The following is a 20724-nucleotide window of genomic DNA, read 5'->3' as shown; positions in this document are numbered from 1 at the left end:
GTTGTGTGACCCTCATTAAGTCACAGCCCTCTCTGGGCCTCAGTTCCTCATCTGTAAAGTGAGGAAGGATGGGCCAGGTGGTCTCTAATCAAAGACCTGGTTTACCTGAATGCACGTGGCCCTGGCTCGCTGAACCTCTGTGATGGGGCGGTGGGGGGGAAGTGTCCCCTGGGCCCGGGCCCCGGCCCTGAGCCGGCCTCTCGGCACCTCACGGAGGCTGGGGCTTCTGCCGTTCCTGTCACCACACTCCCTACTCACCTCACTGGTCTGGACATTTGACTCCGAAATTTCCCGAACTCTCCAGGGGCAGTCCACTCTTTTCCAGTCTGGAGGTGTGGGGAGCAAGGGAAGAGAAGGGCGGACACAAAGGCAAAGTATGGAGGGTGGGAAGTGGCGAGTGAGGGGACACAGGCAGAAGGAGAGAGGAGGCAAGTGGGAGGAGGGAGGAGGGGACATGGGGAGGGTGGGAAGGGACACGGGACCACTCGGGAAGTAACTCCCCTTCCCCGCACGCCCCTCCCTCAGCAGCCGGCGCCCACCGCGGGAATCCTCAGCATCAGGACCAGAGCACCCAGGATGGGTGTGGCCCAGTCCTGAGTCTTCCCCGGGTCTGTTCCCGGCCACACCCAGTCCATCCCTCTGTAAGATGGGAGGCAGCGGGGGAGAATGCTGCTTCTTATGTCTCTTCCCTGGCTGTCACACCAGACTGTCCTGATGGAGGCAGGTGACCTGGCTCCCGGGGGCAGTGGGAGGGCCCATGGGACCGTGGGGACCCTACCTTGCCGACGCTGGCCAGCAGCTGCAGGCCTGAGACCTGGTCGTCACGGCTCAGCCAGAATTCTGCGTTGTCATCGGCGGCGATGGCAAACTGGATCTCCCCTGGGCATGAGGGCAGTCTCCAGGTGAGAGCAGGACGGGCCTCCACAGAGCGGGTTCTCATGTCTCAGGCTAAGTCCTCTTTGGGGGCTTGCTGCTGGGCTCCCCTCTTTGTAAAGTGGGGGTCTCTACACCCTGGGAGACCCCGTGGAGATGGAGACTTACAGGGAGGGACCAGCTAGTTCCAGACCCTTCAAATCAGGGCGTGAAGTGGCCGCCTGGGGTCCTGCGTGAGGCCTCACCAAGGCGAAACTCCCCCCCTCCCCTGAGGGTGGGCTAACAGGGTCCAGCTGACCCAGGGCAGGCGATGTGCTCCGGGCACCCTGAGAACTCGGGCAGGAAGGGGAAGAGCGGGATCCGGGGCTGGCCTCACCGTCGCTGAAGGGGTGCAGGTAGCCAAAGATGCGGAGGCCATAGTTGGTCCACTTGGGGGACACGGCCAGCTTCCTCAGGGTTGTGCGGATCTGTGCCGGGAAACCAGAGGGGGACCATTACCCGGAAGAGGGAAGAGGGAAGTGAAGAGGCTGGTCTGCTCAGGGCTGGCGGGAGGACGAGGAGGGCAGGAGGCAGGCGGACCCGCCTCCCGCTCCCACTTGCTTCTTTATCTAGGTGACCTGCAACAGTGCACAGCCCCACAACTGTATGTGGCGGCCTCCTGGGTAAACTATATTGCCAAGGAAATCCCTGGGAAGGGAACAAGGGAGACACTGTGGGCGTTAGAAGGGGGTCCACAGGATAAAGGAAAAGAAACGAACCAGAACAAAAGCAAGGGAAGGTGAGAAAGACAGAAGCGGGGTGCAGGCGTGAGCGCCAGGAGCGGGGCAGGAGGGCAGCGGGGGAGGAGGCACTCACGTGTGGGTACAGGGGGAAGTGGAGGTCCCTCCGCAGCTGCTGCATGGAGCTGCCGCACCAGTCTTCAAACACGTGCAGGTTGACGCGGCCCCGGAACTGCACGGGGCAGGGACAGGGTGTGAGCATGAGATGGGGCCGGCCTGCACCCCCGGCCCGAGCACTCCTCACTGTTGAAGGTCATGGTCCACGCCAGTCCCGCTCCCACCCTCGGCACCCACGGCTGCCTGGGGAACCCCATCCCCGTGGCCTGGCCCTGAGGCCTGGGGCTGTTTTTCTGTCCTTGCACGTGTCCACACGCCCACATGCATGTACACGCACATATACACACTCCCGGCTCTTTCCATGCAGGAAGTGGGCTGGTCTGCATCCCCCAGGCAGGGGGAGTAACAGCCAGGACGGAATGGCAGGAGGGAGGTGCCAGGCTGGGGCTTCAGCCGGACCCGCTCTCCCTCCCCTACCGCCTCGTAAGAGGACACCCGCACAGCTGTCTGGGCGAAACCTCACCCACCCGTGGTCTTCGTGCTACTGGCTGCCCTCACGGGGAAGCAGCTGGCAAAGCTGCAGGAGGTCTGGGGGCCCCATCGGCAGAAGGGCTCTGACGGCTCTCCTGGGAGCTCAGAGCCTCATGCTGCCCAGGCCTCTGCTGGGATGCCCACCAGGCGCCTGGGCCTTCGGGGCAGCCCTGGGAAGGTAGGAGCAAGGAGGTACCTGCCTCCCCTCCTCGGCTGTGGGGCTGGTGGGCACGGGACTGAGCTTGGAGGCCTGGAGCACAGGGCCCCCCTTGGAGGGGAGGGGAGGGCAAGGGCAGCAGACTGGACCCTGAGTGGATGGAAGGGTGGGGAGTTGGAGAGGGGAGGGGGGTGGGGACAAGGTCCCAAATTATCCTGACAAAGGGCTTCAGATCACCCCATCTCAGCCCTTCCCCACTCCCCGCACCCCTCCCCAGCTTAATCTCCAGGTTGTGGGAGGTGGGCCCCAATCAGGCCACACAAACACGCCCTGCCCTTCCCGCCGTCAGATATCAGAATCCGAGCCGCCCTTAAGGAAGACAGAGGAGGAAGGGAGACCCAGACTGGAAGCCCAGATAGAAGGGCTTCAGCAAGAGATCCGCAGGGAGGGATGACGGGGGAGAGGAGGGGCCGGGGGGGGCCCCCTGACAGGACTGTCCCCTCCCCATGCGGAGAGCCCGTCACCCCGTCCCCTCAGCAACTTGGTTCTTCCCGGGACCGCGGGTAGCAGCCATCGCTCCCCAGAATATGAGTGGGGGGCTGGGACGGGTGGGAGAGAGAATGTGGGCTGGGTAGGTGGGGGTCGGGCTAGGGCTTCTTGGAACGAAAGAATGGGGGCATTGTGCTACTTCTGGGGAAATTCCTAAGTCCCTTTTACAAGACTCAGTTGTCTCCCCCATGCCCCTCCCGGGAGACTCGCCCCCAGGAGTCTGCTGTGCTCAGCCAGCAGGCCAGAGGCTACAAGGGCTTGGGCAGGGAAAGGAGGAAGGAGCTGGGCTAGCCCCCCACGGCCCCTCAGGGCCCTGCTTAGGTAGCGGCAGAGGAAACCCAGGCAGGGGGAGGACTGTCCACATCCCCGGGGGCTAGACCCTGACTCAGCACAGAGCCAGCGCCCCAGCCACGCTCCACCTGCCCTCAGGAGGGGATGGACACCATCCCCGAGGGACCAGTGGGCACCTTCTTCCTCCCCAGGCCCTGACTGGCGACCCCCACCCCGGGGCCCGTGTCCCTCCAAGCTTTGGAGACTTTGTGTCAGGCAAGGACATGGGACTCTGGCTTGTCAGCACTGCCCTCTGCCCCCTCTCTCCACCATCCAGCAGGGCTAAGGCCCAGGGAAGAGTACTGGTTACTCCCACGCCCAGAACACGCCCACGGCCAAAGACGGATTGGAAACTTCTGCCTACAAGCAGTGGAGAAAATACCTGTTGAACCCTCTCATTTTATTTTTTATTTTATTTCTTTCTATTTTTTGGCCACGCCACACGGCATGCGGGATCTTAGCTCCCCAACCAGGGATCGAACCTGCGCCCCATGCAGTGGAAGCTCAGAGTCCTAACCATGGGACCACCAGGGAAGTCCCCTGAACCCTCTCATTTTAGAGGTGAGAATACTGAGGCCCAGAGAGGTAAACTGAGCCCCTAAGGACACACAGCAATGAACCCTGTGGAAGTGGGAGGGCTTCTGGGGGTGCGGATGCAGCCTGGTGGGTGCTCACCCACCACGTCCACTGCCTTCCACCCACCACAGGGTCCCTGCCAGGCCTCGCTGGGCTCCCAGAGCCTCCCAACCGGATGGAGGCATCTCCCACCACTGACTCCTCACACTGCCTGTAGAACTGTCTTTCTAAAGACAGATCTGATCACGCCACTCTGCCACTTCACACCTCTGAGGGCTCCCAGAGGCTTCTGGACAAAACCTCACCCTGCCTTCCCAGCCTCACCTCACCACACTCCCGGTCATACCTACACCCCAGCGCGCACATGCCTCTGTGCCTTTGCAGATGCTGATTCCTGCTTGGAAGGCCCTTTCCTTTCTTCCCCACCCGGCAAACTCCAGCTCACCCTTCAAGGTTCTTTTCAAATCTCTCTCCCTAGGCTTCTGCAACTTCCCCAGGCAGAGTTCCAGCTCCCTCCTGTGGGTTCCCTGCACATCTTAATGATCTGAGTGAACAAATGCTTGGAGAAGCTAAGTCTGGAACCATATGTTCCTTCATTTATCCTATAAGCACCAAGTGTCTGCTCTGTACCAGTGATGACGCAAAGATGAAAAGGGTTCCTCAGAGGAAAGAGACATGCAGACAAACGAGCCACCTGTGCCAGGGCTACTGCAGAGGCTGAGATGCAGAGGGTACGAAGGCGGGGCAGCCAGGTCCACCTCCAGGAGGGGTGGGCAGCCCAGCACGGGTGTGAGCACAGACCATGCTGCTGCTTGGCCAGCCTGAGACCAGCACACCTGGCTGGACCACGTGACTTCCACCCAGCAGGACAGTGAGGTCACCAGTTCCTACACACCGGACTCCCGTTCAGAGTTTCTAGCACCCGAGCTACTATTTTTTCTTTTTTAATAAATTTATTTATTTTTGGCTGTGTTGGGTCTTCATTGCTGCACACGGGCTTTCTCTAGTTGCGGTAATCGGGGGCTGCTCATTGTGGTAGCTTCTCTTGTTGCAGAGCACGGGCTCTAGGCGCCGCAGCCTGCAGTAGTTGTGGCACATGGGCTCAGTAGTTGTGGCTCGCAGGCCCTAGAGCGCAGGCTCAGTAGTTGTGGCGCACGGGCTTAGTTGCTCCACGGCATGTGGGATCTTCCCGGATCAGGGCTTGAACCCGTGTCCCCTGCATTGGCAGGCGGATTCTCAACCACTGCATCACCAGGGAAGCCCACCCAAGCCACTCGATTCCTGTTCACACCTGCCCCTTGAGGGAGCGCCCACTGGGAATCCAGGGGGTCCCAGCTCCAAGAGGGTAAGAGGCGGCTCTAGATTGGGAGGACAGGGCCCGAGGCCCGTCTGGTGAAATTCTGTTGGAGGGAATTGTCCCCATTGGAACAGATGGTTTGTAATTGAACTGTGGTGTCACTTGTGTCTCCCCACGGTGACAACGTGTATGTTGGTGGTGGTTCAGGGCCCTGAATAAAGGGCAGCCTGATCCGCTCTGAAACCCGTACACAAACGTTCACGGCAGCTTTATTCCCAAGAGCCGAAAGAAGAAACAACCCAAATACCCATCTATCGAGGATAATGAAATGTGGTCCATCCACACAGTGGAAGATTATTCAGCAAAAAAATGAACACAGTTCTGATATACATGCTGCTATGTGGATGGACCTCGAAAACTTAATGCCAAGCGAGAGAAGCCAGACACAAAAGGCCACACAGAGTGTACGATTCCCTTTATATGAAGTGTCCGGAGCAGGCAGGTCTAGAGAGACGGTAGATTCGTGCTTGCTGGGGGCTGGGGGCTGGGGGGCAGTGAAGGGGTGGTGGCTAGCAGGTGAGCGGGTTCCTTAGTGGTGAGGAAAATGTTCTAAATTGAAAGTGAGGGATGCACAACTCTATGAATACACTAAAAGCTACTGAATTGTACACGTTAAATGGGTGAATTATATGGTATATGAACTATATCTCAATGAAACTGTGAGAAAAAAGCGGGGGGAGCCTGAGAAGGGGAATCAAGGTCCCAGCCCTCCTCTCAGGAGAGAGACGCCACCTCGCCAAGCCCGCATGACGTCACCCACGGACTCTGACTTGCTTTGATTTGATTCTGCGTTCACCAAATTTCCTTCTTATAATTATTTTGTTTTTCTGGGGGTAGCGGCCTGAGCAGCAGACAGTGTCTGGTCAGTGGACCATATACTGACTGCTAAGTGAATATACCGGCACTGAGGTTTGTTAATTGGTGGGGTTTGCTAGTCAGTGTCTTATGATCTGGGCTGGCAGGGACAAGTCTTTGAGAGCGGTTACCCCATGAAGCCCAGCCCACCAGCCGTCCACTCCTGGTCTCACAAGGGAGTGGACTAAGCCTGCTGCGCTTGAGAGCGACTGCTGGCCTCAGAGATCCTGAGCTGCCGGCCAAGGGCTGGGGTGGGGAGACGGTCAAGGGAGAGACCACGGGCAGCCTTCCCGTGTTCTGTCCGTGCTCACCGGCAGGGCAGGGCTGCAATAGCTATGCCACCTTGGGGGAGTGACTGAGTCAACCCCTCTGGAGCCATCGCCAGGAAAGGGGCAACAACAGTGCAACCTGACAGCCGTGACAACCAGCAGATGTTCAATAAATGACATGTGTCCTTCACCTGAGCACTTCCTGCTGAAACCGTATGTCAAAAGGCAGGAGACAGGTAAGGAGAGGGGAACCGAGGTCCCCACGACGGGCTGGAGGAGAGGGCACCACTGCAGCTGGGAGACGGCATATGCTAGTTATTTAAACATTCGTGGCCTAACTATCCTTGCCGGTAAGATAAGGAGACTGGATCAGTGATTCCCTGAAGATCCATGAAGACTGTAATGAGCATTTTATAAGCCACTTTTTGTTTTCTTTTGGCCACGCCGCGTGGCTTGTGGAATCTTAGTTCCCCGACCAGGGATTGCACCCCGGCCCTCGGCAGTGAGGGCCCACTGGGCCGCCCGGGAATTCCCTATAAGCCACTTTTAATAATAGAAGGACAAAGTCAGTGGAAATCAGGCATCTACCACCAAAAGGCTAAACACACTTACTAAAAGATCAACTATTTCTTTAAAAAGTCAATCCTATTTTAATCACTATTTACTATTTGTCACTGCTGTCATGGAGATATATACGTATATATCTCCATCCTTGATTGGCCAAAAAAGGTAAGAAAACTAATGACTAATAAATGCAGATTATTATGTAGTTATAATCTTTCAAAATCATTGGTTCATTAAGAAAAATGATCCAGGGACTTCCCTGGCGGTCCAGTGGTTAGGACTCCACGTTTCCACTGCAGGGGGCACGGGTTTGATTCCTGGGGAACTAAGATCCCGAGAGCCGAGGCCAAAAATAAATAAATAAATAATCCAACTGGCCTCAAAGGACAGAAGGCTGGATCACTGGACCAATGGTTTTCGCAATGCCATCTCCAGGTGGGGCAGGGCAGGGCCTAATTACCTGATGATATCGCCGGGTACAGGTGTGCCGGTGTTGTAATCCATCCTCTCTCAGGGTTTAAACAGAGGCAATTTCACGGTGTAGATAACCTACCATCATATTTTGTATGACACCGCATCCTTCACGCCCGCCCCACGGCAAATGGGTGGACTGGAAATAAAATCACCCAGGTGGAAGAGGTCAACCTGTGACAGGTATGGACGAGATGACGGGCTGGCTGACAGCACCCAGCCAAGAAAGGCTTGGACAAGTTGCATGATACAAAACCTAAATTTACGATGTTCACCCCCAAAGCGCCACGCTGCTCTGGAGTCTGCACAAGCTTTTACTCAAGGTGATCTTGTGCATGTGATTAACCCCCTGAGCCTCTGCTTCTTCACTGAAAGAAAAAGAATCTGTCAAATCCTATGTAACAAAAGGTATGATGATGCTTATGACAACTTTCATTCACACGTTTAACTGCTTCCTATAAAAATTTTCTAGGGCTTCCCAGGTGGCGCAGTGGTTGAGAGTCTGCCTGCCGATGCAGGGGACGCGGGTTCGTGCCCCGGTCCGGGAAGATCCCACATGCCGCGGAGCGGCTGCGCCCGTGAGCCATGGCCGCTGAGCCTGCGTGTCCGGAGCCTGTGCTCTGCAACGGGAGAGGCCACAACAGTGAGAGGCCCGCGTACCGCAAAAAAAAAAAAAAAATTTTCTAAAGCGGAATTTCCTAGTACATGTCCCTTAGAACACTGGTTTCATAGAATATTAATGGTTCACGGGAAACTAATTCTGGAGGCAAATAAGTTTGGTACGTGCTGAGCTAACAAACCAAGTCAAACAGACGACCGCAGAACTCAGAGCCTTTCATGTGCTAATGTGTACTTCCAGGGAGTGGATGTCTATAGATCTGAAACCATATTTAACAGTGGATTCCATTCTGCCTGGAATATCTTATGGGATTTAACGGTCCATGAAAGACAGTTTGGGAAGCCGAATTTTATAACTGGGGATTAACACGGACATGAAAGTCCTGTAGCTCTCCTCAGCTTTGCTTTCCTCACCCATAAAATGAGGACATTGTGTTATCCTATAGGGTCATAAAGCTGACAGGAGATTATGCACAAAGCCTGGCACCCAGTAGGCCCCCTGCAAATGTTAGGATTCCTTCTCTAAAGGAAGAAAATTCAATGAGCCTGGAACCCTTTCATTTTTTTCTTCAAATTAGATGAAAAATTTTAATAACAACCACTAGAAGAAAATTTTCTGGAGCCTCTGGAATTCCCTATAAACATTGTTTTTTAACCCTCTCCAAGAGCAGTCTCACCTCTGACAGCCAGGGGACCGGCTTATTCCACTTCAGGTAGCTGCTGTTCCCCCCGCCACCTCTCGCAGAGTCTTGGTCCTGGCAGAACAGAGAAGAATGAACTTGGTGGGAATATGAGGGTGACGGCAGGATCGGGGCCCCTTGAAAGTGCCTGTGGAAGCAGAGGCTCAGGAGACCCAGCCCTGCTGTCGGAGGCTTATCGACTTACGGACACTCCCCTTTCTGGCTCACACTATATCCCTCAGGAATATACCTCCAACGTATAACCCTGAGGTGCTTCTACTTTCCTGACTTTTCTCAGTCTTCCCATATGGAAAAATTTTTTCTAATTAGACCAGGCTCTCCTGAGGGCAGGGACCTTGCCTCCCTCTCCTGTGACTCATCTGTCCTAACAAGTGGGGGCCTCCTTGGAGGAGACACCCCACCCCCTCCCTACCCTGCAGGTCCATGGGTGCAGTTTGGCCCTGGTCCGGCCTTGGAGATCCATGTCTGTTCTAGGCTCAGAGGCTCAACCTTAGGGCTCCAGGCTGAACTGGACCTCAAGTTCCCTAATCCCCACCCAGAGCAGCTTCTAGGGACCATCAGCCCAAGAAACACCATAGGGAAAATACTCCAGTACAAATCTGTCCCCCAGCTATTTGCAGGGAGGGGCCGTCTCTACCGCATCATCTCTGACTCTTAGCGGCAAGCCTGGGACTGTCACTAAAGTACCAGCCCAGTCTTCATCGCGGCAAGAGGCGAGAGGTGCTGGTCCAGCTCAGACTGCTGATGGAGGCCACATGCCTGGACGGCTCAGACTTGGGCATCTTGAACTATGCGACAAGGCTTTGGGGAAGGCACGACGGACGTCTCTACCCACAAAGCTAGGAGAGCCCATGAGGCCAGCCTGCCATCCAGGGACTCCCTCTGCTCTGCCCTCTCCTAACACAGGATGTGAAGATGCCCTTAAGGCTCTGCGGGCAGCGGAAGCCGAGGACCCATGTTAACGCGCCAGCAGGGAGGACGGGCTGACCCTGCCACGTACCTTGAGGCCCAGCCTCTGGGGACGGTAGAACTGGAGATTTGGATCCACAGCCGGAATGTTCCTGCTGGCCAGAGCCTTGGCCAATTCTCTCCAGCTGCCATACCCTGAGGAAGGGAAAGAAGAAGAAAGGAACAAGGTCAGCACGACCTGAAGACCTCATAAATCCGCGAGATTCAGGGCGTAATAACAGAGGTAATTGTGTACCTTCTGTGGCTCCTGAGCCCTCGTCTTGGGGTGGGTATGAAGTGGGGTGGAGTGTAGGGGGACAGTTACAACCTCGGCCAAGGTCAACACGGCAGAGAGCGAGGGCGTGAGCTCATCTCCTGTTAGAACTCGCTGTCTTTCCCAATTCAGAGGAGGAACCAGGTCAGGTGAACCCGGAGCTTTGTCCTGCCATGTGACCACCACAGGCTGCCTGTCGAGGCCAATTTCGCCCAAAAGGGGAACTGGGTGCACGGTGGCGAGCTGAGCTTTCCCCTCACAACCTCCCTGCCCCCGAGCCAGGGAGCCGGTGGGGCTATCTGACGGGGGGCCCTCCCCCTGCCCAACGTTAGTCGCTGGGCTGCTGGATGGACCCAGAGCTGGGGGCGCCAGGAGACCGTGGGCCAGGACTTGGCGTTTGCCTTTCAGAATTATAAACAGCTGGAGATATGAGATTTGAGGCCCAGCTCCTCCTGGATGCATCTAGAGGCTGTGTGTGACGGCTGACATCTGTGCCCTGAGGCCCTGGAGCCGGTCGGCTTTCACACACCTGGGAAGGTAACAGCCAAACCACAGTGAGAATGAGGGAGACACGCACGTGCATTCACAGCCACGCAGAGGGGCAAGGAGCCGCCGAGGGTTTGGGGGGGAGAATCAGAGCTCAGTGGTCAGCACTGCTGTCCACTGGGGGCTGGGGCTGCCCACAGGTCAGGGGGACGCTCGGGCAGGATGGAGACTTTGTGGAACTGTAAGGCAGAATTACAGGCCACCAAGAGCTGGGAGGGGCCTTCAAGACCACCTAGTCCTCATTTCAGGTAAGGAAATGGAAGCCCAGCTGTCTGGAGTCACTTAGCAAACACAGTTGACCCCCTTGTCCACAGGGGATACACTCAAGACCCCCAGTGGATGCTTGAAACCACACGTAGTACCGAACCCCATATATACGATGTTTTTTCCTATACATACTTATGATTAAGTTTAATTTACAAATTAGGCACCGTGAGAGATTAATAATGTTAACTAAAACTCAAATAGAACAGTTATAACAATATATTGTAATAAAAGTTATGTGAATGAGTCTCTCTCAAAATATTTTATTGTACAAACTGAATGCCTCTGCCATCTTAATGGAGCACTTATCATTCACTGTGGCTGTAGCTTCTGCAGTTTGAGGTGCGACAGCAAAAACAGCAAAAATTTCTTTTCCCTTCTTCACAATTTCACGGAGAAAAGATTCGCTCTTGCCGTAGATCTTAGCAACCTTAGCATACGGTTTTTTTTCTTTCTTTAAGTTTCACCTTTTCACTCAAAAGAAGCACCTTATGGCTTTCCTTTGGCAAATGTGAATTTCCAGCATCACCGCCGTTGCACCGTGGGGACAGTGTTAAGTAAAATAAGGGTCCCTTGAACACAAGCACTGCGATGCCAGGACAGTCCATCTGGTAACCGAGACAGCTACTAAATGACTAACGGTGGGAGGGGCTGGAGAAAGGGGCTGACTCACTTCCTGGGCAAGAGGGAGCAGGACAGCGCGAAATTTCGTCACGCCGATCAGACCGGCACACACTTGAAAGCTTATGAATTGTTTATTTCTAGAATTTCCCATTTAGTATTTTCAGACCCTGGTTGACCTTGGGTAACAGGAACCATTGAAGGTGAAATCATGGCTCAGGTAGGACCACTGTAGTGACAAAGCTAAGGCTAGAACCCAAGAGTTCAGATAGAACCCACTGGAAAAGCGCAGAAAGCTCTCCAACAGCTTCATCAAGATGCTCCCAGGACACTGCCGTGGGCGCTGCCCGGCAGTTAGACTGGCACCACTGTCCACCGTGAGCCAAGAGATGCCTGGAAGCAGAAGCATCCTAGGACCCCCAGGCGGGCACCAGTAGCGGCACAGCCAGCCAACCAGACACAGAGGAAAGAGCACAGCCCACAGAAGGCGGACATCAGCGCTTTGCCAGAGTGTGTGTGTGTGAATACCTCCAGGAAGGTGGGTGGAATGTGGGGCGCAGCAGGGGAGCTTTTCTTACCCAGTTGCATGCTGGGTGCTCCACAGGGTTTACTCAGCACCTCGCAGGCACAATCCCATCTGGGCGAGGTCTGATTATCCCCGCTTCACAGATGGGGAAAGAGAAGCCCAGGGCTGAAGGTCACGGAGTCCGCCGTTCCAAAGCGGGCATCGGAACAGAGAGCCTGTCTGCCTCACCAGCCAGCGTTTCCTCTTCCCGCCTACATTTTCTCCTGTGGATGCTGTTTGGTGTGGACCTGGAGGAGACCCGGGGGCAGAGCGTCCGCTGGGGATCTGTGCCCCCGGGTTTCTGCGCAGACATTAACCGTCCACTCGTGTTATGTTTATCGGGACTTCCGCAGGTTTATCCTGCTGCCATCAAGGTCTCTGCTGTTTCCATGGCTGGCCAGCGGGCAGGCAGAAACAGGTCAGACTAGTTCGACGCAGAGAGATGTTCTGGGGAAGAAGATCCAGGAGCCAGTGTGGTGACGTGAGGGGGAGGGAGGGAGGGAGACAGAAAGAGAAAGAATGTTCCCAGACCCAGCCCTACCTTCCTGCCTGGTGTTCCTGCGCTAACCAGTCTAAGACACTGCTAACAAAGGAGCCCCATCCCTGCCCAGGCCCCGGGGACTGTGGGTTAGTAGCTGGAGGCTCAGGGGCCTGGGGGACAAGTGAGTCGTACCGTGGGAGGGGAGGGGAGGCGCTGCCTTGCTTCTGCCTCAACGACTGGGTCACCTCTTCCTTGACTTTGCTCTGTGGCTGAAAACGACCTACTTGTAGACAAGGTTGTGAGGATATAACCCTAAAAATTCAATTCGCCGGGCTTCCCTGGTGGCACAGTGGTTGAGAGTACGCCTGCCGATGCGGGGGACACGGGTTCGTGCCCCAGTCTGGGAAGATCCCACATGCCGCGGAGCAGCTGGGCCCGTGCGCCATGGCCGCTGAGCCTGTGCGTCCGGAGCCTGTGCTCCGCAACGGGAGAGGCCCCAACAGTGAGAGGCCTGCATACCGCAAAAAAAAAAAAAAAAATTCAATTTGCCACATCCGAGAGAGTTCCGGCGTGTCTCCCAGGCACGTTCTTTCCCACACACTAGTTTTCAGTGCCAGCCAAATTCTTTGACTCCTGGAAAGTGAAACAGGTCACCCCAAGGTCAATGGACTCTTCCCGTGGTCTTCACTATGCCGTGTCCTTGCATTTACTGGGAAGTGACAAGGAACACTGTCTCCTGGACCAAACTTCGGAAGGGCTCCTCTGAGCACTCTTTTCGACTAGGCCGTGGTCCTTAGGCCCTGTCCTTGGCCCGCCCAGCCCAGATTTTAGGAAGAATCCTGTTAACTCTGTTTACAAAACCCTCCACGCTTGATACCTGAACCCAATCAGGTAGCCAGGATGCTGCTAGGCTGGGCTAGCAAGAAGCCCCACCCTGATGTCTCCTCCTGGCAATTCTCCACCCACTGACCCATCGCGCTGCTTGTGGGCTGTGAATCCCTGGCTGCCTTGGAACTGAGCTCAGCTCGATACCTCGGTCTCTTTCCCACACTGTGGTAGCACCGAATCAAACCTGTCCATCACCTTTAACTTGTGCCTGGCTCTATTTCTCTTTAAAAGAGGGTAACAGGTGGCTCTGCCACTAAACAAGGACAAATCCACAGAAGGGAGGGGGTGTCGGGGGTTAAACCTAACCAGGCCCTGCCCAGGTCACAGGTGCGTCTGGATGGCTTTGAAATTACTTGGAGCTGAGACAGTCAACAGCCCAGCCTTTAGCAATTCAAGGAGCAGGAAACGCCCTTGGCAGACTTCACAGCGTGGAAAAGACAAGAAGGCTTGGAGGCAGGAAGCTCTCCATGGATGGCCACCATTATAAATGGTAACCGCTTGAGCAAGTAACTGAACCTCTCCGGTCTTATCTCTCTGGCTGGTGGAGATAAGACCCCTGCCCCTGCCGTGAGGACTAAATACTGTGCGTGTCAGACACAACTAGCACCCCGTCCCCCAACAATGTCTGAGTTCAGGGTTTTGGACCTGGGCGTCAGAAGATGTGAGTCCCAGCACCTCGAGAATTTTATAAAAACCGGAAACGGCCAGTCGCCGCCTCTCTCCTCTGGGCAGAGAAGCAAGACGACCACAGGCAGCAGCGACTCAGTGGTGGGGGTAACAGACAGCACTTCCTCTCTGCTGCCCGGCTGTTCTCTGCGCCCCTCCCGTCACCCACCTATCCTCCCAACCCCGTTACTATTCACTGAGTACACAGCAGGCGTCAGGCACGGTGTGGAGCTTTTCCGCTGTGTTAACCCTGCCAGAGGTACCCTGGCCCCACTTAGCCCCCTGGGGAAACCAGGAGCTAAAGAATGTGCTGATTTAACTATTGACACTTGTCACCTGCCCTCGGGTAAGTGAACTCCTGCTCCTGGCCAGAGCGCCAGCTGCCAGGGCCCCTTTCTCCTGCAACAGGTGTCACATTTGTGCCAGGAGACAGACACCCCGATCTCAGGTGACAGATAAAGCACCACCGTGGGCCTCACGTTCTGCCCTCACAAAGCTGGGCTATCAAATTCACCATCAGCCGGAACTCTGCCAACATCTCTCCTCTGTGCTATGTGGACTCTTCAAAGGCCTGGAGAGCATCTCTTTGGCTCTTTGGTGAAAATACAGCATAAGTACAGCCCTTGGTGCTTTCTTTTTTAAGTTTCAGATGATACTTTTTTTTTTTTTTTTTGCGGTACACGGGCCTCTCTCTGTCGCGGCCTCTCCCGTTGCGGAGCACAGGCTCCAGACGCGCAGGCTCAGCGGCCATGGCTCACGGGCCCAGCCGCTCCGCGGCATGTGGGATCTTCCCGGACCGGGGCACGAACCCGTGTCCCCTGCATCGGCAGGCGGACTCTCAACCACTGCGCCACCAGGGAAGCCCGATGATACTTTTTTTTAAATTAATTTATTTTATTTTTGGCTGCGTTGGGTCTTCACTGCTGCGCGGGCTTTTCTCTAGTTGTGGCGAGCGAGGGCTACTCTTCGTTGCAGTGCACGGGCTTCTCATTGCTGTGGCTTCTCTTGTTGTGGAGCACGGGCTCTAGGCACGTGGGCTTCAGTAGTTGTGGCACATGGGCTCAGGAGTTGTAGCACATGAGCTCAGTAGTTGTGGCGCAAGGGCTTAGTTGCTCCGCGGCATGTGGGATCTTCCCGGACCAGGGCTCGAACCTGTGTCCCCTGCATTGGCAGGCGGGTTCTTAACCACTGCGCCACCAGGGAAGCCCCCCTTGCTGCTTTTTTTTTTTTTTTTAAACTCTCACCTATATTATTTCCCTGCATCCTCACCAACTCCCTGTGAACTGTTGTCCTCTTCTTTAGAGATCAGGAAACAGAGAAGTGAAGTCACACAGTGAATAAGATAATCCATGTTAAGGACTTAGTGCTTGGAACACAACAAGCAATTAACCCATTGCAGCTCATTAGTTTATGATCCATCACAGCACTGCAGATGTGAAACTTGCATTCGTTTCTCCTGATCTCTGGTCTGATTCTCTTGCTGATGTGTCACGTGGTCCACAGGGACATTCACACAAGGGGCAAAGGCAGCCCCTGGCTGCTCAGACAGATTTTGGATAGATTGTGAAGTTTCAGCTGAGGGACTGGACATGGGGAGAGGAATCAAGAATGATTCAGGATTTCTGCCCTGGCCGTTGGAAGGCTGGAGTTGCGCTTACTGAGATGGGGAGGACGGGTGTCAGAGGAGAGGCCGGGCTGAGAGTAATGCCCAAGAGAGAAGTGGAGGCATGGTGGGGAGGGGGTGCAATGAACGTGGTGTTTCTGAAGCTCCATCTCCAGCTTGGGCAGGGCTCTGCTGGAAAGGGCTCCCACCTGCCCTAAGATGCACTTTGCAAGAGGGGAAGGCCTGCACCCTCAAGGGCTGTAGGAAGGTGGGGTTCAAGGACGAGCCAGGAGGGCTGGTCCCACAGGCTCCATAGGTGTAAAGGACCCAAAGATCTGCAGGTCCTTAGCAGACGATCTGCTAAGAAGCTCAGCGTCTGTAGAGAGAAAGGTGGTGAACCCCAGAGGAGCTGAGCAGAGACAGAGCCCTTGTCCCACTAGAGAACAGCAGGTTGTCCAGGGAACAGGAGGTCATGACACCCGGGCACGGCTCCACAAAGGCCAGGAACCAGCACGGAGTCCTGGGATGAAAAAGCAAGGCTCTGACCTTGGAGTGCACCCGAGAGCCAGTCATGTGGGCTCCGCAGAGCAAAGCTGCCATGGCTGGACGCCAGCAGGGCCTGGATGCCACCAGAAACCCGAGGTGGCACAGTCAGGGATGAAGCCAGGGACTGTCACCTGGGAGACAGTCTCTAAGGCAAACCAGAATCTCTGACAGCAAAGACACGGCCTTTCCTTTCCAGCCGTGACACCCCAGAGAACGTGATGCAAGAGGAACTATTATTAATGTAACCTTAACGTTTACGTGTCGGGCATATACTTATATTTATAGTAAATGAAATATAGATGATTTTATTTAGTACAAAAACCCTATAGGAAAATAAGGCTTAGAGGATAAAAATTTCACTGAAAGTCCCAGAGATAGTAAGTGACAGAAGATGTGAACGCTGTGTCCTGAATTCCATGCCTCTTAGACTTGAGAACCTGGTCCAGCTATGCCACCTCATCACCTGGTGTCAGGCACGCCTTAGTCACCGGCCCATCCCTCCCCGACACCCCACAGAGTAGCTCCCCACTCCCTTTAACGCCAGTAACGCCAATAACACCTCCCCATATACGCCCAATAAGAGCAAGAGGGCGCATGGAGACCCAAACACCCCCGAACAGCTGGAGAGCTGGGCAGAAGCACCTGCGAGCAGGCCTGCTGCCCTCGCCCCGGCCTCTGAGCCTCTTCCTTCTCGACACGAGGGTGAACCATGCAGCCGCGGGTCTGGAGCAGCGTGGGCCCCAAGGAGGGTCCTAAGTGTGGGTCCAGCTCTGTCTCACGCTCCCTCGTAGCACAGGTACAGGGTGGACATCGTGACAAAGAACAAAACAAACCCCACAACCTTTCAGGCCCCATGTTACTCATCCGGGTCATGACAGGACAGTCAGAGCCACAAACACAGTTCTGTCGTGGGGAATTTTGATGAAGACCCCGGATGAAATGAGATGGTTTCAGGAAAATCTAGAGGTAACAGGGTCCAGGATTTCTAAAACTGGTCCATGCCCACTGAAGAGGTGCTTTAATCCTCGGGTGGACCTGGTAAAGGACCCCATGGGTCAGACTCTCTTGTCCAGTCATCCCGCTGGACTGGGACACAGACAAGTTTCGGAACGTGGAGAAGCAGTGGGGCGATCCTTTCCCCTCCTGGAGTCTTTCAAAGAGGAAGTTCAGTGGCGGTCAAGGGTAAGCAATGGCAGGCTGGGAAGAGTGAATGCATGAATCAATGAACCAACCAATCCCCAGGCACTTATTGAGCGCCTGTTGTATACTCAGTGCTCTGCTAACTGCTGCAATGGGGAGAAAGGTACAAAAGGAGACATTCAGCTCCATCCACTCCTGGCACACCTGGGGTGGGCGTCGTGGTAAATGAAGGGATCCACGTGACTGTGGCCTCGTGCATGTACTCTGGACCCATGCCGCGCCCCATGCAGGGCACGCACAAGCCATTCCTGCTTTAGGCAACAGACAGCCACACCTCAGGCCGCTGAGCTCACCAGATGCTGATGGTGTGATGCTGTGATGATTTTCCAGACTTGCAGGAACCTCAGACAAAGTGCTCTGCTAACATTTTCTGGGACCAGAGAATGGGTCTCCAAGATCCTAGAGTTCTGGAGAAGCAACACAGAGAGAAGAAAACCCTGGTTGCAGAAGATGGCCCTGGAGTCATCCCAGCAGAAAGGTCACCAGGACCCACCTGAAGCCCTGACGCAGCCCACAGAAGCTCTGGGGTTTGGAGCCACAGCGGACCATGGCCCAGCAGCTAGTCAAAGCCCATGCTCTCGCTCCCGCGCCTTTCCAGGTAGAAGGACGGAGAAGTGGAGGCCCGAGATCCCAGAACTCTCTTTCCCGACTGGATGGAGGTGGGAGGGGTACTTTCCACAGTTAAACTGAACACTGGAAAAAAGGCTGGGGGAGGGGGGAGTGGAGATTCCACTAGGAATGTGCCTTTAAAAAAGGAGAAAAAAAAAAAGAGAGAGAGGGACTTCCCTGGTGGCGCAGTGGTTAGGAATCCACCTGCCAATGCAGGAGACGTGGGTTCGAGCCCTGGTCCGGGAAGATCCCACATGCCACAGGACAACTAAGCTCATGAGCCACAACTACTGAGCCCGCGAGCTGCAACTACTGAGACCGTGCGCCTAGAGCCCATGTTCCGCAACAAAGAGAAGCCACCACAATGAGAAGCCCGCGCACCGCAATGAAGAGTAGCCCCTGCTCGCTGCAACTAGAGAAAAGCCCGGGCGCAGCAACGAAGACCCAACACAGCCAAAAATAAATAAATAAAATTATTTTTAAAAATTTAAAAAAGAAGAGAGCGTCGCCCAGCCAACTAATGAGAGACACGGAAGGGGAGAAGTGGGATACATGAGACAGCAAAGTTAACTACGAAGACCGTGGGGAGACCATAGTGAAATGCCAGAGGGGACCGGTAGGGTAGCAGCACTGCTTAAAAAGCCCCCGTCCACCCATTAACCCGCCCCACCCAGCGGCCGGCTGGTACCTTGTGCACATGACAGGGTGACCATCACAGCTAACACGTGTGCACCTGCCCAGGCTGGTGTGTGCTAAGCACTGGACAGGTGTTGTCTAGTTTAATCTTCATACAATCCTTTTAGGATGGTGCTGATATTCTTCCTATTTTACAGATGAGAATACTGAGGCCCTGGGCAGTTCGGAGAGTACACTCTGCTCAAGACCTCAGAACCCTTAGAAAATAGAGCTGGGATTCTCAAACCCAGGGCATCTGACTCATTCCACGCCAGGGAAGTCCCATCATCTGACTCTTTTAAGACAAAAAAATATTTCTTAACAGGTATCTAATACAGACCTTTTTGTTTGTTGAGTGAGGAAACAATGGAATCCAAAGGGAGCAGGAAGAGAGAGGCACCCCGAGGCCAAGAAAGTTTTCTAGGGCCACACAGGGACTAGGTTTGGGACCTAGAGCCACCAACCCCCAGGCCTCTCTCCCCTGATGTCTCCGCTGAGAACAATGTACCCTTTCAAGCTGAACCCTTCTCTCTTCTCCATCAGCCTTGAGAACAAGGAAGATGAAGGATCTGATCTGAAGGCTGCCAGCCGCTACCTGGTGAGGTCTGATGGAGCTGACGTGCCAAAGCCAAGCTGAGGTTGTCGTAACCTGTCCTGGGGAAGGAGTGCCAAGCGTGAGACCGGGAGGCATGCCCGGTAGTAGCTCTGGTCTCCAGCCGAGGACCTGGGCGCTGCATTCCTCCAGAATATCACACTAGCAGAAGCTCAAGGGCGAGACCACACCTAGGATGGAGGCTGGCGTCCTGTGCTAGCCCCCAGCCCTGAGTCAACAGCATCCCACCACGGTCCATCCATCCAAGGCCTTCATGTCCAAGCTCTCTCTTATATTTTCATCCCAATCCTAGAGTCATGTCCATTTTGCTGACGGGGATACAGAGACCCACAGATAAGTGAACGGACTTGTCTACCGTCAAAGGGGAGTCAGCGTTAAGACCGGACTAGAGCCGAGGCCTTTGATTCTGGGCCTGGAGCTCAGAGCATCACAGCACCGTGCTCACCCGTGGCTGCTGGGTTCAGTGGGCTACAGGGAGCCTGGCTGGACTCAGTCTAGGAGAGGTTGAGCACTAGCACCACGCTGGCAGGAACTAGGTTTCGTCATTACATTCACACTGTGTAAATCAGCTGGAATTAGAACCACCGTCCTACTTCCTGTCTCTGTGAATCTGACCACTGGACACCTCAGATAAGGAGAATCATACAATATCTGGCCTTTGGGTCAGGCTTCCTTCACTTAATGTTTTCAAGGTTCATCCATGTGGTAGCATGTGTCAGAATTTCCTTGCTTTTCCAGGCCGAACCATATCCCATCATATGGACGGACCACATTGTGTTCCTCCGTTCATCTGTCGATGGACACTTGGGTTGTTTCTACCTTTGGCTACTGTGAATAACACCGCTGTGAACATGGGTGGGCAAGTGTCTGTTCGAATCCCTGCTTTCTTTTCTTTTGGGAAGGGGCTCTCTCTTAAACTGCTAAAAACTTTGTCCATTCTTCCAGAGATAGGCCAAGGGGGGCCAGGCTGCTGCCCTCATGGCAGAGACATGGTGGGAAACCTCGTGTCCACCTGAGGATGCAGGAAGTCTGTGGACCATGGGTGGGAGTAGGGTGGAGTCTCCCAGCCAACACGTTAAGAGGGAGAGCAGAACTTCCGAGGGTGCCCAGGGTGGGGCCCTCCGCGTGGACAGCAACGTCCTAGTCTACTAGCCTCTGTGGAAATGAGCAGTTTCAACACACCCCAGCTTCTGAGACAGGCTAAGTTACCTGGGCCCCTAGAACTCCAGCCCAGTGCCAACACGGGTCCACAGACTGGGGGCTACCCGTCCTCAAGGAGACAGGTACGGGAGCTTAGAGTAACCATTGGGAACCTGTGGATGCGAGCTGACATTTCTGTAACACCAACATAGGACAGTGCGGTGTGAACCACTCTGGATGTCTCGAACTCCCACGGTGAGTCATGAGGGCTGCAAGCTACTTACTGGTAACGTGTAGTGAGACCACCCTTGTCACAGGTTGGGGGCCAAAATCAAGCAGTAGAAAAACCGGCCCTTCACTCAAGATAGTTTGTTCGGTTAGCATCAGGGGCCTGCCTG

At 54.8% G+C, this 20724-nt stretch overlaps 1 protein-coding gene across 1 annotated transcript in view; it reads right to left on the bottom strand.

The window, feature by feature from the left end:
- The window catches only part of B4GALNT3 (beta-1,4-N-acetyl-galactosaminyltransferase 3), a 91901-nt gene that overhangs the window by 13710 nt on the left and 57467 nt on the right, over window positions 1–20724 (bottom strand). The window contains exons 2-7 of the mRNA XM_030834754.2: window positions 9688–9791; window positions 8664–8741; window positions 1729–1824; window positions 1250–1340; window positions 779–879; window positions 259–326 (exon numbers count right to left, since the gene is read on the bottom strand). Coding sequence (XP_030690614.1) covers window positions 259–326; window positions 779–879; window positions 1250–1340; window positions 1729–1824; window positions 8664–8741; window positions 9688–9791 — 538 coding nt within the window. The remainder of the gene's footprint in view (window positions 1–258; window positions 327–778; window positions 880–1249; window positions 1341–1728; window positions 1825–8663; window positions 8742–9687; window positions 9792–20724) is intronic.

This window comes from Globicephala melas, chromosome 10, assembly GCF_963455315.2.
Source record: "Globicephala melas chromosome 10, mGloMel1.2, whole genome shotgun sequence".
Taxonomy (NCBI): domain Eukaryota; kingdom Metazoa; phylum Chordata; class Mammalia; order Artiodactyla; family Delphinidae; genus Globicephala; species Globicephala melas.
This window is presented reverse-complemented; position numbering and strand designations above follow the sequence as displayed.